General features: G+C 40.5%; 1 protein-coding gene across 5 annotated transcripts in view; it reads right to left on the bottom strand.

The window, feature by feature from the left end:
- HDX (highly divergent homeobox) overlaps positions 1 to 18455 on the bottom strand; it is a 91504-nt gene extending 73049 nt beyond the window's left edge. The window contains exons 1-4 of one of the 5 annotated variants that reach the window (XM_043522248.1): positions 18140 to 18455; positions 14135 to 14216; positions 8576 to 8614; positions 3790 to 3936 (exon numbers count right to left, since the gene is read on the bottom strand). In XM_043522248.1, the coding sequence (XP_043378183.1) occupies positions 3790 to 3936 (147 nt within the window). In that variant the 5' untranslated portion in view covers positions 8576 to 8614; positions 14135 to 14216; positions 18140 to 18455. The remainder of the gene's footprint in view (positions 1 to 3789; positions 3937 to 8575; positions 8615 to 14134; positions 14217 to 18139) is intronic. The other 4 variants (XM_007059447.4, XM_043522250.1, XM_027821906.3 and 1 more) reach the window with 4 other exon arrangements.
- Between the last annotated feature and the right edge of the window lie 44 nt (positions 18456 to 18499).

The raw sequence follows: 18499 nt of genomic DNA, 5'->3' as shown, positions 1-18499 counted from the left end.
AGTTATGAATTCAAACTCCCAGGCTTAAATGAAATGTAGACAAAGATGCTGAACATGCCTATCACAACATGTGCCCCAATAACAACTATGTGGGTGAAACCAGACAATCACTATGCTCTTGAATGAACTCACACAGAAAAATTATAAAAAAGACAAAAAACCACAATATCACAATTTTCAGATCACTACATAACTGACCTCTCCGGCCTCATCCTCAAAGAAAATCTGCACAAACACGTTTAAAAGATGAGCCTGGGAGCTTAAAATTTATAACTTTGCTAGACCATAAAAATAACAGTTTTAATAAAAACACTGGATTATGCCTTATTACAACAGTCTGTAACCCACTAATCCTCCTTTTTTTGTCCTATGACTGCAGAGGTGTTAATTGGTCACTCCACACTGAATAGTCTCGTACAATATGTTAACTACTTATACAAAACAACCTGTTCCACCTTCTCTTTAGCCGTGACATTTTTGTACCTTTCCCAGACCTGAAAAAGAGCTGTGTGTAGCTCGAAAGCTTGTCTCTCTCACCAACAGAAGTTGGTCCAATCAAAGATACTACCTCACTCATCCTGTCTCTTGCCTATTGAGGCCTGGTCTACACTAGAAAAATCAGGTTGGCTTAACGATGTCGGTCAGGGTGTAAAAGATCCACCCCCCTGAGCAGCGGCATTAAACCGCCCTAAGTCCCCGTGTAGACAGCAGTAGGCCGACAGAAGAATTCTTCCATTGACCAAACCAATGGGAGAACCCCTCCCATCACATAGGTTGCATCTAGACTGAAGCACTACAGTGGCACAGCTGCAGTGGTGCAGCTGTACCACAAGCATATTAAGTATATACAAGCTGTAAATTGGACTTCAGATTTGTAACTGTTGATTTCTGCTAATTTATATGCTTCAGTATAAAGAGGAGAGTTACATATATAAGGAACCACCAGAAAATAAGGGCTTCCTTCTGCTCACATTCAAGCTAGTGACAAAACTCCTTAGACATCTATGGGTGCAGGATCAGACCGTAAGTGTATACATAGAGCATAGAGTGCAATTTTTCTTTTCTGCTGTTCCACTTTGCTGATCTTTGGTGTGCAGCAAAATGGTGACCAGTTAACTAAACAAGAGCTGAAAATTCAGCAAACCAAGTGATCAATTTTACACAGAACAAAAGGGAGATTTTATTCTGTACTTACTCTGGATTTCTATAAAAGCACTTAAAAAAAAAAAAAAAAGCAGCCCACCTTACATTCTGATACACCCACATAGTTGGTTTTGGTTTTTTAATATTTGAACCTCATACCTATAGAAATTCACTGGAAATCTCACCCCAATACAAAAGTAATCTGACACTCATGTTAACAGAAGAGAGCAACTTTCTGCATTATCATCCATCTACTAGCATGTATCATGCAAAATAAGGAATGATACCAATGATGACATCTCATTTACAAGTTTTAATGATCAGTATAAAAACATAAATTTAACAATTGTAATGATATGTAGCCCCCGATCCAGCAAAGCACTTGAAGTTAAGCACAAGATAAAGCATGCAAATCATCTCATTGACTTCAATAGTTACGTATATAAGTGTTTGGTTTTGGAAGGGCTTAAATTCCTCACATTATGTTTTTAGTTCTGCTCTCTTCTTAAGAGGAAAAAACAGAAACAAGCAGCCTACAACCCAAAAATGACTAGCCACAAGTTTCAAGAAAAAGCAAATTAATTTCTCTCCCCATTAATGTCTCACACTCACAGACATTAATTTGAGATGGATAATTGAAAAATTATTGCATCCTGTGGTACTATTCTTTTTACTTCTATTCAGATAACATCCTTTTCAAATTGAAATTATATCAAAAGAAAAAACTGTAAAATATATTAAAAAAAAACCAGCCCCCACAGCTTGGAACTTATGGAAAAGTCACCTCATCGTTCAGCAAAATTAATACTCAGTTGTCAAATCAAGGTTATTTTAAAACACATACAATAAATTGAAGTAAAACTGCTTTGGTAAAATATTTTACAACTATAGTTATGTTAATTATTAAAGAAATAGCTTATTTCTGAACTTTTTATGTTGGGAACGTCCAAATCCCTTTTGGTTTGAATGCTTAAGTATCCCAGCAAGGAAAAAATCCTCTTTCTTTGTAGGACTGGCTGTACAGGTCCTAATTTGGAAACAACCAATATATTGCATCATCTACTTTTGTCATAAAGCTTATTTTTGTTTTTTAAATGGTATCACAAACCAAAATAAGTCATTAAAGAGAATCTCAAAATAAGTCTTTACCTTATCCCCAAACCAATTCAAGAATTTTTCAAGATGGCAATATACTAACCCATAAAACTAACAAAGACTCCATACAGAGATTAACATCAGAAACACTATGGTATTTTCTGTATAACTTTTACATTATTATTAATTTTTTCCAGTACTATGGTAGCATCTATGCGTCCCAACTGAGATCTAGATCCCACTGTGCTAGGCACTATACACAGTAAGAGATAGTCTTTGCTTCTACTATCTAAACAGACAAGTTAGACAAGGAGGGGTCGGGATTACAAAATGCCAGCACGGCAAGCGGTATGTTGGTCTGCAAATGGCATGTTACTGCCACAATTTTTGTGGAAATGCTTTTGTCAGGAAGGCGATGGCTAAACAGGCAGAAAACTGAAGGAAGAATGGACCTTCAGGGAACAGAGCAAAGGGGATTGGAGAAGAAAGAAGAGGGATGGAAGGCAGGGAGTAAGTACTACAGGTAGAGTGAGGCAAAGAGACTGTGAGGGACCTGATGCAAACAGACAATCAGCACACGGGAGAGAATGTCCAGAGCAAAAACTGTAGAAAGCATCCAAAGTTCCCTACTGCAGCTACTTGTCTGCTCCTGCCAGTCTGAGTTTCTGGTGAGCTCCCTGGGTTTTTTTTTTCCCTATCCTGAGCTCAGGTTTCTCCAGAGAGACAAGGCTACTTAGAAGCTGGTGCCCCTGGAGTGGGGGGATGGGAGGGGAGGGGCACTCCCCTACATGGTTCTGGGTCCGCAGGGTTGGGAATAACTAAATGGGTCTAATCTCCTTCCTCCCTCCCACACGGTGTTGTAGATGTACCCACTGCAGCTGCTTGTATCTGCTCCTGCCTGCTTGATTGTTGTACCAACTCTCAATTATTGCTTCATAATTTCTACTTCCTTGTGAAACATTATATAACAAAATGGCTCTTCTTTCATAGAGGGAGCATTATCCCGCTCCCATGGAATTCAGTGTCTACAGAAGAGACCCCAGAAGCACTAAGCTACTCAATGATATTACTGTTTAGAGATAACTGTAAATACCAATAAGCAGCAATGCCATCTACTTATGACAAGGAACACAAACATGAGAAGACAGCAGTTTTATATATCTCTCTCAATGTCATTTTTAAAGGATACAAAATTTCTATTCTATTTCAAAGTGGTTTCCTGATATAAATAATGTTCACTTTACGTAGTATATAATCTAGGTTTTCAGCAGGAAAATCCTATTTGGAGTTTAACTTTCTTGAAGGGACCCCTGCTACTTGCACAGTATGAAAGTCCCTACTAATACTTCAATAACGTCAAAGCGTTCATAGGAACACAGACTACAAGCAGCCCTCTCTCAGGAAAAAATGAGCATATATTACAGCTGGGGATGGAAGCCTTTTTAAAAAAAAATAAAGTTAATGATTCCATCCCCTACAGATATTTTATGTAAACAAATGTACTTGTTAAATAATTATGTAAATTCAAGTGTGGAAGGCCTCAGTACTTACCCTGACTACACTGAAGTCCAGCTTAGTTTCTTGTGCACACTGTAATATGAGCTGAAAGCAATTTTTACTTTGATTTGTCATTCCATTTTCATAATAACGCTGTAATATCCTTTGTTGTTCTACAGTAAATACAGAACGCAGATTCATCTAAAAATAAAAGAAGATACTCTGAAAGTTGGAATAAATATTTTAATACTTGTAGAAATTACTCATTTATCCAAACAATCATAAAACTAGTGTACACATCTCATTTTTTTCCTAAAAAAAAAAAAAAAATCATCCATACTGATATTTTTATTTACTTTTCAAAACTTCTGATACGAACTATGTTCGTAGTTTTCCTTTATGAGATGGATTTAACCTGAGCTGTTAAATTATATAATCAAAAAAGGCTGTCACTTTTTTATAGCAATACTAACTAAAAACCTCTTCTAACTAATTTCAGTTAAAAAGGCTTCTTCCTGAAGATGCTAATGTTGCTTGTAACAACCACCAGTAAATTCTCTACGGAGCAGCACAAAGTATGAGATGAAGTCACACTGTCACCTTGGGGGCAGTGAAGACTCATCAAACGTTTAACCAAGGCTGTAAAGGCCTGGTCTACACCAAAAAGCTATGTCACTCAGAGCTGTGAAAAATTTCACATCCTGAATGCAGCAGTTAGATGGACCTAATACCTGGTATAGAAGCTGTTAGGTTGACAGAAGAATTCTTCCATTGACCTATCTACTGCTTCTCAGAGAGACAGATGAACTACACTGACGGAAAAAACCTTTAGTAGATGTAGGAAGTGTCTACACAGCGGCACTGCAGCGTCATAGTGTGGTGCTGTAGTGTAGACATGCCCTAAGTCAACTTTGCTAAATCTCCATAAAAACGTACTAGTCCAGGCATAAAGTCTACATGTCCACCTTTTCCATAAAATTAAGAATACACACTCCACATAAACCTAATGCTATTTTACATTATCATCCAAAAAAACCCTCACTCCTGGCAAGATGAAGTTGTTACCTCAAAGGATGCTTTTTCACTTTATCACCATTTAACATTTTATTGCCTGATCCTACTATCCTTATGCATCCAAAACATTAGTGGGAATTTTAAGCACATGTGCAATTCAGGACTAGGCCCTTTATTTGGCTTTAAATAAAAGATGGCAGCGGGAGAAGAGCATGATAGCATGTGATGGCAGTTTTGGAAGTACCTGATATAGTGCCTCAGGAAGCAAAGAACAACTGACCATACAAATTCTTTTTACACTTTTAAGTAAATGCAGAACACAGTAAAAAGAAAAACAAGAAGTCCATTTCATGGGAAAAGAGGAAGAAAAAAAAAAAATCAATCCCAGCTAGTGGGATATTTTAAGGAGAAAACTGTTAAAATAATTTTTGTCCAAAATAAAATTTAAAACATCTAAAAATTTTAATTGGTTGTAGATATTAGACAGAATCTTGACTATAACCACAATCATTTGTTTCCTATAAAGTAAAAAAATTTCATGTAGAAACAATAAATTCAGCTTGTTTTATCCAAAACAGCATGTTAGACTGACATTTCTGAACAAGAGAAAAAACTTGACCCTCAGCAAAATAATTCTTTAAAATAAAAAGAAATAGAAAATCATGTTACATTTAACTGAAAACACTGTACCTTTACAAACTATCAGGCTGAAAAACTAGAGATTTATTTTCTTTAAATGTAGGTGTCAAAGCAATGATTGGAATTTTTTTTAATACTGTGATCTGAAATCTGTCAAACTTCAACAGGGTGTTTCACCACCAATATCATCAGTCATTAATGTAAAATTCCACTATTTCCCTAGGCCAGAGCTTTAATGGCAAAGTTTATTTTCCTCCAAATGCTAATAATGGGAAAAAAAGAGAATGGGGGAAAAGAGGCATTTTCGCAAAGATTTTTAACGTGGCTTTCAAAAATTAGGTGGTTAATTCCTTTCCTTCCAACAGTGCAGACTGAAGATGATTTGTCCATACCATATTTCACCTCCCTCCCGTCCCTTACCTCAGACTGTCAGTCTAACAGAAGTTATGTTGTTTACAGCACTAACAGACCTGCCAAGTGTCATGCATTTTTGCACCAAGGTCTATCATGCACCAGGCAGAACTAGTAAAATGTCATACACTGGGGGGAGGGAGAGACCATCCCTCCCAATACTCTGTAGCCTTGAGGAATGTACAACAAACTACAAGGCAAAAGATATGAGAGCAACTCTTCCACTAACGAGCAAGACTTCACACCCCTTTCATAAGAGAGGCAACTATCATTCATACATTTTTCAAATAAGGTAACAGAGTTTTCGTAAGGCCCCCCACAAATAGAGCTAGAAATAGAACCCAGTTCTCTGATACGACAGACCTAAATTTCATCCACTGATTCACACTGCCTTTCTGAAGAAGTATTTGAACCCTGGGTATCTTTGTCCCTATCTGGACGCTAGACCACGTGTACGAGTTTATGAGTCTTCTGCTACCTCGATATGAATGGAACTCAAATGATAGAGATGCCAGGTTCAGTTCCTATAGATGACCAAAATGATCTGTTATACTTGGTGATGCTGGCTCTCACAACTAGAACCCACTCTCATCACAGAGCCAGAAACCAAATCCTGATAACTCAACATGCCACTGTATGTCATACACCTGAGGGCATTCTGCACAAAAAAAATTAAAAATTCTGCAAGTTTTATTTGTCAATAAATAAATGCAGAGGCTCCAGCATGGCAGTGGGGAGCACAGGCCACTGGCTGCATGAGGGTGGGAGATCACCCTGCAGGCCCCCCCTCAGTCCCCATCTACCCCTGGGACACAGACTCAGTGGTGTGGCTAACCCTGATGCAACACAAGGCCTGGACCTGCCCCATAAACACCCTCGGCTCTGCGCCAGATGCACCACGTGTAGGGAAGGCGGGCTCAATGAGGCAGGATCCAAGTGTGAAGGGCCTCAGTGTGGGGGGGATACCTGTGTGGGGTGACAGGGTTTTTGTGGGACAATCTGGGTGCAGGCAGCTCAGTGGGGGGGGGGGTCTAGATATGAGGGGATCTGGATGCACAGCAGCTCATTGTGGGGGTTCCAGATGAAAGGGTTGAGGTGCAGTGAGGTGGGGTTCAGGTATGGAGTGATAGGGGGTTCTGGGTGTACAGGGTAAGACTTGGCAAGGGTGTCTGGGTATGGGAGATCCAGATGCATAGGGGTTGGGTGGATGGGGGAGCAGCTCCCCCTACAGTGACCCTTCCCCACACAGCTGACAAGTGATGGGGGCAGGAAGCAGGGGAGGATACTGAGCTTCCTGCAGCTGGGGGAGGTTTCTGCAGGTGGGTCTGACACAGCCCCAGCCACTCCTTGCAGGGGAAGAGGAAGTCCCATCCTCTCCTGTCTCCAGCCCAGCCAGGACTAGCAGCTGATCTCAGCTCAGGATAGGAGCCACTGGTTGGGTTGTCCTCAGCCCCACGGTGATTTACCTATCTGCTGGCTGCTCCAGGTGCCTGAAATGATGTACCTGCAATGCTAGGGAATGGTGCATGACTGCTCTTGCAGCTTCCCTTTGCTTCTCTGTCAGAGAGTCATTTTTCTGCGGGGAAGCAAAGAAATCTGCAGGGGACATGGATTCTGCGCACACACAGTGGTTCTGAATTCCCCCAGGAGTAATGTCACAAACAGTTGTATAACTGGCAAATCATGTTATGTCTCCTTCTATGGGCTGGTTCACTAAAATGATAAGAGCATGTTTGCCCTAGCAGTTTCTCTTATAAAGTGTATAGAAGAGGTCTCTCTGTGGATCTGAATATTGTGGGGTCAAGTCCTGATGATCACCTATGTGGGAAGGGGGAGGGAGAAATAGAAGTTTGTTTGAGGACCCTAAAATAGTGTTTGAAGTAATTTTATATTGCAAAATGTTGCATTTAGAAGTGAATTAAGATCTATGCTAGTATTTGTTTTATTCTTTTTTTTAGTACCTGTATATTTTTAGATAATGGTAGATATCTATAAGGAACAGGGTGGAGCATTTAAATTACAGAGTTTGTCTGAAGAACAGCAAGAACAATGTGGGACATTTTGCCTGTGAGTGCAGAGTTGGTGAACCTATCTATGTAATCCCCCTATAGGTAAAAATTTACTAAAAGAAAGATCCTTTCAGGAAGCCTACCTCAGTCTCAAAATGGCCATAGAGTTGGAACTACCTGTTACTCTTAAAAGAATTCTCCTTTCCCAACATAGCTGTGCTGGCAGCCGGTATGTGTAAGAAGCTTGCCCCTGCTTCTCCTGCAGTTGCTCTACTGAGAGAGAACTTCATCCATCAGGGCTGTCAACTACATGCCTCTCACCTGCACTGAACTTGCAAAATTTTTATGGTGTTTAATAGTTATGTGTGAATTTCCATAGACATGTTAGCCTATTTAAATAATTTGCATAAAATATCATACATGGTGCTGCACAAATGTGGCAGTTATACACTACAGCCCAATCCTGCCAAGACAAGCAGTAGGTAGACCCTTGCACAGAACCCCACAAAAAGTCACTAAATGATTAGGTTCCCCCTCCGCAAAGGATCTTGATAATCAACAGACATAACAAATGGAGTAAGTGAGGAGGCTTTCCAAGGTGGGTAGGATTCTTACTCCTGATATTACTTTCAACAGTAGCTTTGCAGGATTATTATCTAAACAGATTCACAAGAGCCTACTTCCTGCCAGGAAGACTATTAGATAACCCTACAGATATTTTGGAATCAAACTATATAGCAGGGTTATGTTTTGAATCATTAACTTACTTGGAGGTTTTCGTTGCCCAAGGAATGCAGGATCCAGCCCTAAGAGAACAGATGAGCATTAGTTCACTAGAGCAATTTGCATCTAAGGTTTATTGAATAAACCGGCTAAAAGTGAGAGCCAACAAATGGGTCTGCATTGATTTCTCCCCCTTAATTTTAGTTTCTTTTCATTTCCTAAATTTCTATGGATGACAAATCCATTCATTCAAAGACGTATCCAATGATACTCCTAGTCAATGGAGAGAGAAATAAAAAGACAGAATATCCACTTTATTCACACTGCTCTTCAAATTCATCTGTCCTAACGTTTAAGTACTGTCCTTTTCCAGAGGCAGAACAAATTTAGGCTTAATCTTGTTTCGTATAAGGTTCTTTAGTGAGCAGAAATTCTAAATTAAAAATTAAAATTGTGACATTACAGTACAGATTTCAGCTGAGAACAAACTTATTTACATTTCAGAAATTATATTATATTGAACTGAAATCTTAGAAACGAAAGAGCAGTGATTTTATCCCTTCAGTTTTTATACACACACACACACGTATTCACACACATGTTTATGTATTAAACTAATAGTGCAACAACTTCAGTGATGCATTATCTGGATATTTCCCCCATGTCTATTTTCTTGTCCAACATATATCTAATGTGGGTAGTGAATGACAACTGCAGATGTGAAGACTTTTCTCTATGTTACCCTGCAACTGAGTTAGTTTGTTGCACAAGCAGTGTTCCACTTGAGTCTGAGCCGAAATTTTCAGTGATAAAACTCTGAAAGAAAACTGGATGAAAAACACAAAAAAGTCTCTCAAATTATTTAAACCCGAAGGAAATTAACAGGATGGTGACAGGGCTGCTGCTTTGTTGAGCCATTCTAATATTAGTGTTTGAACACTCCATTGTAGTCACTGCTGCTTAAGTCATACTAGCAGGTGGATTTTTTTTGTTGTTTCAGCCATGATACAAGAAGAGTTGTAGCATCTCACCAAGAAAAGTGAGCCAATGTCTGGGTTAGAGGTCTTAGCAAAAACCTAGAAATGACCAAACTGGAGAGAAAGCTTAAACTGAGGTTCATAATTGGTTGTTCTTTGAGTTACAAATAAAGCAAAACCCAGGAATGAGGAAAGTTTGGAGTCTATGTTCATAGCAAGATGGAAAACACACTGTCTCCCAAGACATTAGAAGAGAATTTTAAAAAAGTTGCATCCATCTTGCTAGTTTCAATTTAGGAACTGAATAGTAAGCAAAAGTAAAGTTTTCCATTTGGAGATCTTTTTGGCCATGAGCATAATGCCAAAAAGGGACACAATTTGTGACATTAACAGTAGGAAGCCCTGAACATTCAGTCATACAAGGTATGCCAGTTGTCATTCTGTTTTAAATACTGGTTTAATAAGTATCCAAGGTGCAATCAGCAACATTTCTTTTCCAGTTATTAAAATAAGTGTAGTTGGAAGTCAGTTTACACCTAGTGCTTTTCACACTGGATTTCTGCCAGTAATTAATTCACACTTCAGAAATATAGCAACGTAACTCATAGCTAGAGCCTCAAGTACCTATTTAAAATGTTAAACTTTATAAAAGTTATCAGATTTGAGGGAACTATATTAACTTTCAGGAGCTGCACTGAGATAAATGAGAAGCATTTTGTTTTAAATCCCTTAGTTAAGTTAATTAGACCAAGTGAAAGTCATCCTGCAAAATACAAGAACTGCAGTGAGTCACATTTCCCATATTTGAACTAATGAGGGTTTCAAAGTACTGACATGGAGAGGGAAAAAAAACCCTAAAACCCACCAAAATAAGTATGTAAAGAATGTTTATGTTAAATTAATAAATGCTGAGTAAACAAACACCACAGATGTACAAGCCTAGCAGCTATTGTAAAATAAGCCAACATTGGTTACTTAACAATATAAAAATCCATAGGTTCTTGTACACAGTAACAGCTCATTAGAAGTGAAATTTTGCTACCTTGGATTTTTTCATAAACAAACATCCAGTTTTATTTGGAAGTCAATAACTGCCCTTAAAAACTGAGCACTAAAATAAAGAGGCTCCCAAGTACTGTCAGGAAACAAAACTGAAAAATCAAATATATTTGCGGATACCAAAACCTCACAAAATTTGACTGTTTCCTGTCTCCAATACATGTTCTAAAATTCATCATTTAGACTGGGCACTACTTCACTATGCCACAATGAAGAAAACTTCAATTCACTGTAATAGAGTTCTCCAGCAGAAAACTTTAAAATTTCAGAATACCCTAACCATAACTCCCACAACTGTGTTTACGAAGAATAACCCATTAAATGGAAAATTTTTCTCTAAGACCTTTATGGTTTCTCAAAGGTCTATATTTCACTTATTTCCTTTTGTGAAACATAATCAGCTTGTATTACCTAGATAATTGCTACAGGTACATAAAAATCTGAGATGATATTATTTAGCCTCTAACCTTCTTATTTGAGAAGTCCACTGATAAGCGGGGGAAAATGTATATACAAATCCATGCACAAGACATCTTTAACTTACAGTTAAGTTTGCTTTAGTGCATTTCCTATCACTGCAATCACTTAAAAAAAAAAAAAAAAGTCAGCAGTTAAGACAACATTAACACCCAGATCAGCCTCAAATACAGACTCCTCAGTTTAAACCAGCTCCATTTCCAATTACAGCCACCCACAAAGCACATATCCAATATCTCACAATTTCACCAGAACTTGGATCTCAGACTTTTAAGTTAGAAACATGGACTTTTGACTTCAGCAAGACTAAAATAACAATGTTCCTGTGAAGTGTGCATCTGAAGAACTGGATGTCTGTATAGTTGGTTGTTGGAATTGAAAGGTAGTTTCTTGTAGAGTAGAAGAGTCTGTGAATTTGAGTATTATGTTTAGGTGACAAGGCGTGAGAGTTGAGGTTGCATTGGTTATTTTTTCCTGAAGCAGGATAACAATAATGAGGAAATAATTAGAACAGTTGCACAATTTGCCTATCTTGCTAGTAAGATAAGACAGTTTTCATCAAGTGTTATGTTTGCTAAATGTTATGGTGTCAAAGCACAATTATATTTTATACCATTTATAATTTGTTTTAACATTGTATTACACGTGTGGAATTTAGAACTCAGTTTTATGTCTAACATGTCAGTGCTGACATACTCATTTGTATCTGTATTAGCTTTTCCCATGTTTGACAAAAGCTGATTGACCTAAACAGTCAATATAAGCTAGGAAGTAGGTCTCCCTACTAGTTCTCTAGCCCCTGCTGCTCACTTATCCTGAGCCTAGATGACCAGCCCCACTATTCCCCTTGCTTCATTTAGAGAGGCTTTTTCTAAATGTAATGAACACAAAAAACACAGTCTACAGAGAGAGGGTAAGTGAGGGAATCTAAGTGAAGCCAAAGAACCAGGGAGCCAGGCACCGGGGCCAAGGAACTGACCTAGGCAAAAAGGATGGTGAGTATCAGGGGCCAAAAAAGTCAAGCTCCATCCTCTTGCAGCTTCTCTGCAGCTTTGTTTAATATGAACATTAAGAGTCAAATCTAAATGCTTTTGTGAAGTCTGTCCAAGCAGTACCCAACCTCTCATGAGCCACAGTAGGTTCTCTACATGCAGAAGCTTCTTCTCCAGCAGTGCTGAAACTTCATTTCTCAAGCATCTTTGGCTACAACTCCCCCTCTTTCTCCAACTGTCAATGTGCCCTATATGTAGCAGGAGCTAGGACAGGTAGGAGTGGGGGAAAAGGAGATACAGGTAAATTGGCCTGAGAAACATAGCACATAGCTCCTGTTGAAAGGTAAGTTCCTAATGGAGTGAATCTCCTATGGCTTGCCTAAGGGGACCACCACTCCCTCCACTTTTAGGTTATGTCTATATACTATGGACCCTACAGCTGCACACCTGTACACTACAACTGTCCTGCTGTAAGGTCTACCATGTAGCCACTCTTTGACAGCAGGAGAGCTCTCTCCTGCCAGCATAATCAAACCACTCCCAACAAGCAGCGTTAGCGTTATCTCCTGCTGACATAGGGCTGTCCACAGCAGCACTTTTGCCGGTGACACTTATGTAGGTCAGGGTGTGGTTTTTTCACACCCCTGACCAACAAAAGTTTTACCAACAAAGTGGTAGTGTAGACAAAGTCGATATTTGGTATATAGGACTAGGGCTCCCTTTGTAGGAGGTTCTTGTAGTTTGTATAAGTGAGACTGGGTGGAACCTAGAGACATATAATTAGGAACAAAGGTGTATATCTTGGTGTCTCAGGAGAAAACCACAGCACGAGGGCCATTGAAAAGACCACAGAAAATGGGAGTCCTCCCTGAAGATTCAGTGCTCAATGGCAAAAGATATATTCAGTTACTACAAAGCAGTCAAATGACTGTTTGTATTTTAAGGTGTTTTTTTCCTCCCCCAGAATTTAAACTGAATTCAGTTTTTCCAACTATGAAGCCTTGTGTGTAATTTCTGACTTTTGAGATTGCGATGTTATAGGGACCCTAAGCATTGCGGTCTCTAGGATGGTTTTAAGAATGTTAAGCCTTTTAGAATAAACACATTGAAAGCTCAGAGTTTGAAAAATGCCTAGAAAATTAAAGGTCTCAGAGTAGCAGCCGTGTTAGTCTATATTCTCAAAAAGAAAAGGAGTACTTGTGGCACCTTAGAGACTAACAAATTTATTTGAGCAGAATGCATCCGATGAAGTGAGCTGTAGCTCACGAAAGCTTATGCTCAAATAAATTTGTTAGTCTCTAAGGTGCCACAAGTACTCCTTTTCTTTTTTAGAAAATTAAAGTTCATCCTTCAAATAGTCCATCTCTCAGATTGATTTCTCAAAATTATATTTAAAAGGATACATACTTTAGTGCAAAACTCAACACAACCTTAACTATGGAGCCGCTAGGAGCCTCTATAGTCTTAAACAAAGAAATCATCATTTAAAACGAAAAAACACAGGTTAAGTTAGTGTGTTGATAGTCAAGGAAAGAGAATGTTACCATTAATGGACATAATGGCAGCATCAGGGCTTGAAGTACAGTACTCATTCCTTGCCATTTCTACTCCATCCATTTTAACAGGTAAACCTTACCCCCACAGAATTCTTCTTTCTTTCTTTATCATAAATTATCTTTTCACATGCCATATTGGCCTGTAAATATTCCCTCATACTTATTATAGTCTGGATACTCAAAGCAGATACAATGTCACTCTTTATGCTCTATTGTTGACAATGCAGATTTCCAGAAGTGATATAATCTCCAAAGAATCTGATACAAAAAACCTAAAAATGAGACAACTGCAAATAGTAAAACATATTTAAAGATACATACACAAACAAAATAAACTGTCAGTACAGATGCTAGGAATCAGCCACAGAATTAGAGCCCTGCATTTTAAAATTATATTCATTCACTTCTCTTTCAACTCCCAGTCAACAGTTCAAAAGTTCTCTGTTCTATGTTTGCCATAAAATCATAAAAAAAAATAAAATGCTGGATAAAACAGCTTTTACTGTATATTGACATCCTTTTTCACTACCTAAAGTACTCACTGTGTAACAGGCTACAGCAGTGGTTCTCAAACTTTTGTACTGGTGACCCCTTTCACATTGCAATCCTCTGCGTGTGACTCCCCTTAGAAATTAAAAACACTTTTTATATATTTAACACCATTATAAATGCTGGAGGCAAAGCGGGGTTTGGGGTGGAGGCTGACAGCTCGCGACCCACCCATGTAATAAACTTGCAACCTCCTGAGAGGTCCCAACCCCCAGTTTCAGAACCCCTGGGCTACAGTCATTGAACTACCAGCACTTTAACTTTTAGAACTCAATCCTTTATTGAAGCTGAGCAATGTTTCTATGTGTGGATCCAACTAGAGTTGGCCCCAATTCTGCTAACACTTATGCATGTGCTTTACTTTACTCTTGAAAGTTCTAATGACATCAACTGGATTAGTCACCTGCTTGAAGTTAAGCTTGTACATAAGTTTGCACCATTGTTGCCTACTTCATAAAACTACGATACTCCAAGCAAGCAAGGAACAATTAACTACAATTGCTCCAAAGGGGTGGGTTGTTTTAAAAGGTCACCATCAGAAAAGGTCTGCCTAAAATTTAGGTTTTATAAAAGTTCTAAAAGACAATTTACTAAATATGGATATCAATAGAATTTTTTCCATGAAAAGTGTTTTGAATAATACTACCAGAAGTCAGTAAGTTCTCATGGTAGACTAGCCTGTTTTCGTTTCCAAGCCGAGAGAAATGCAAAAAAATATAGTAAGAAGTATCCTGCAGACACTTAGGCAAATGCTTAAGTTTAAGCATGAGTAGTCCCATTATGTCCAGTAGGCGTATCCAAGCTATGTACATGCTTAAATCTTAGCAGGATCAGGACCTATATGATATATCCAAGTCAATCATGAATAGTGTGGAGAAAGTGAATAAGTGTTATTTACTCCTTCACATAATACAAGAATCAGGGTCATCCAATGAAATTAATAGGCAGCAGGTCTAAAACAAACAAAAGGAAGTATTTCTTCCCACAACCCAGAGTCAACCTGTGGCACTCATTGCCAGGGTATGTTGTAAAGGCCAAAACTATAATGTGGTTCAAAAAAGAATTAGATAAATTCATGGAGGAGGTCCATCAATAGCTATTAGCCAAGATGGTCAGAGATGCAACTCCATACTCTGAGTGTCCCTAGCCTCTGACTGCCAGAAGTGGATGAGGGGGAGTGGATGACAGGGGATGGATCACTTGATGATTGCCTGTTCTGTTCATGCCCTCTGAAGCACCTGGTATTGGCCACTGTTGGAAGACAGGATACTGAGCTGGGTGGATCATTGGTCTAATCCAATAAGGCCATTCTTACTTTACTCACTACTCAAAATAGGCGTTGCACTCGTGTGCAAAGCAAAAAGTAATTGGTTCTTAGTTTACTGTATCTGCAGAATTAACACTACTTGCAAATAATTTAAAGGAGCACATGGGAAGATAGTGCTATAAACATTTGAAGAGTCTGAGCGTGCTCCATGGGTAACTAACTGCTAGGAGCCACAAAACAGGATCTTCATTTAGAAACACTAATAAATATAAAGATTTACATTCAGCCTCTGCAACAAAGTGTTCGTAAAAAAAATAGGTAATTAATGGCAAATCTGATCAAAATATTTTAACGTAAACCTTGCTTGACAAAACAGGTTTTTCTTTAGACCTGCATCTTGCAACAATTTGAACATATCCATAACTTTACACACGAGTATTCCTTCTAAAGCAAATACAGTACTCAGACATTTCACACCTCATCTACACAGGGAATTTTACAAGCACAGTTATACAGTAATAGCTCATGTGGTCACTCAATTCCTTATGTAGATTGTGCATATTCTTAACTCATTACAGTATCAAGGGCCTTATTAAACAGAGTGACATATCTCAGGCTTCTGGGATGCAGCATGAAGCAATTTTCTTTATCCACTGCATATTGATGCTCCTAAACCAAGGCTCACATCATCAGCACTGAGCACCACCTCAAAACACAAGTTGGAAAACTTGCATGCCACCCACCATCTCCCTTCACCAGCAAATACCCAAGGGCTAAATTTCAGAGTAGCAGCCGTGTTAGTCTGTATCCGCAAAAAGAAAAGGAGTACTTGTGGCACCTTAGAAACTAACAAATTTATTAGAGCAAAAGCTTTCGTGAGCTACAGCTCACTTTATCGGATGCATACAGTGGACAATATAGTGGGGAGATTTTATATACAGAGAGAACATGAAACAATGGGTGTTACCATACAGACTGTAACAAGAGTGATCAGGAAAGGTGAGCTATTACCAGCAGGAGAGTGAGGGGCGGGGGGGGGGGGGCCTTTTGCAGTAATAATCAAGGTGGGCCATTTCCAGCAGTTGACAAGAACAGTAGGAGGGGAAATAAACAAGGGGAAATCATTTTACTTTATGTAGAATCATAGAATATCAGGGTTGGAAGGGACCTCAGGAGGTCATCTAGTCCAACCCCCTGCTCAAAGCAGGACCAATCCCCAATTTTTGCCCCAGATCCCTAAATGGCCCCCTCAAGGATTGAACTCACAACCCTGGGTTTAGCAGGCCAATGCTCAAACCACTGAGCTATCACAGCCCCCCCATCCACTCCCAGTCTCTATTTAAGCGGAAGTTAATTGTATCCACTTTGCAAATTAATTCCAATTTAGCAGTCTCTCATTGGAGTGTGTTTTTGAAGTTTTTTTGTTGAATTGCAACTTTTAGGTCTGTAATCGAACGACCAAAGAGACTGAAGCGTTCTCCAAGTGTTTTTTGAATGTTATAATTATTGATGTCTGATTTGTGTCCATTTATTCTTTTACGTAGAAACTGTCCAGTCTGGCCAATGTATATGGCAGAGGGGCATTGCTGGCACATATCACATTGGTAGATGCGCAGGTGAACGAGCCTCTGATAGTGTGGCTGATGTGATTCGGCTGTATGATGGTGTCTCCTGAATAGATATGTGGACACAGTTGGCAACGGGCTTTGTTGCAAGGATAGGTTCCTGGGTTAGTGGTTTTGTTGTGTGGCTGCTGGTGAGTATTTGCTTCAGGTTGGGGGGCTGTCTGTAAGCAAGGACTGGCCTGTCTCCCAAGATCTGTGAGAGTGTCACAACAGCAGCAATAGGAGCAATGTTATTTGCCCAATCTCTCCTCCTCCACCACCACCACCCCGCCTTCTGCAGATACTCTCTTACACCTCAAGTAGAGCACATAGCACCCTCCACAACCCTCTTGCCCCAAGACAAGGGAGAATGAGCTTTGAATTATTTTCTTGCCACCCCCCATCATGCCCACAGCTTCACCCCACTGCGTAGGCTGCCATGCTACCAGCAATGAGTATTTATACTGCCGAGCCAGGAAAGGGGATCCAGGCAGGATGGACAGCCACAATCCCAGCCCACGCACCCTACCCTGACACTAGGAGATTGCAGCTAGAAAGCGTCACTGAGTCCTAACAGCCCACATATGGCAAACCAAGGAGCCCTCATTGCGCATGCGCAAGATTTTCCAAAGACTTAAAGACGCCCTAACTGTGCAAACGCCCATGGACCAGCTACCAAGACACAGTAACGTGCGAGCGCGCAGAGCTGCAATCAGCGCCTCGCACTCCGACCGGGTAAAGTCAGAAATCACTCAAGTGACCGTGAATACGCATGCGCACTCAGTCCAGCAGAGCTCAACAGCCGCAGAGCATGCGCAGCTGCCAGCCCATACAGAACACATCGGTCGTACACATGCGTACTTCCTTCGCAACGGCGGATGGGGCTAGCCAGCATCTGCCGCAGCAGAACCGAGCCGTAGTGCGCATGCGTGCCTGAGTTTGCTTTGCGAGCACCAGCTCAAGCGGCTGCCCTCCCCCACATCCAGGCCCCCAGCCAAGGGGCATCTTCCCCAGTCCCAGCCAAGGCTGGCTGCCCTGCCTGCCCAGGCTGAGCGCTTCAGCGCTTCCCCTCCCTCCTTGGGGGCTCGCACACATACCCCGCCCCCCGCGGACAGTGCCGGACTTACCGTGCTCTGCGGGGCGGGCGGAGTTGGTCCGGGGGGCTCCGGATTCAGCCGGTTTCGGCTGGGTCGGTCCCGGCGTCACACAATGAAATCAGCGCCTCCGATCATTAATTCTCATCATGATCGTGACGTCAGCGCAGACAGCGGCCAATGGCAGCCTAAGATCAGCGCCGGCCGGGACAGTCCTTGCCCCCGCCCCTCCCGCCAGGGGGAGCGCCTGGTACAGAGAACAGCCCGCCTGAGGCGGGAGGGGAGGCCAGTACAAGGAACAGCCGCGCTGCTGCGATGGGTGGGTGCCGGCCTGAGGAAACAGCCCCGCCCAGCTCGGGATCGGAGCGCGAGGCCCAGGGAAGAGGCGGGGCA

Source organism: Chelonia mydas, chromosome 9 (assembly GCF_015237465.2).
Source record: "Chelonia mydas isolate rCheMyd1 chromosome 9, rCheMyd1.pri.v2, whole genome shotgun sequence".
NCBI classification, from domain to species: Eukaryota; Metazoa; Chordata; order Testudines; family Cheloniidae; genus Chelonia; species Chelonia mydas.
The sequence above is the reverse complement of the archived record's forward strand: the minus strand, read 5'-3'. Positions and strand labels throughout refer to the sequence as shown.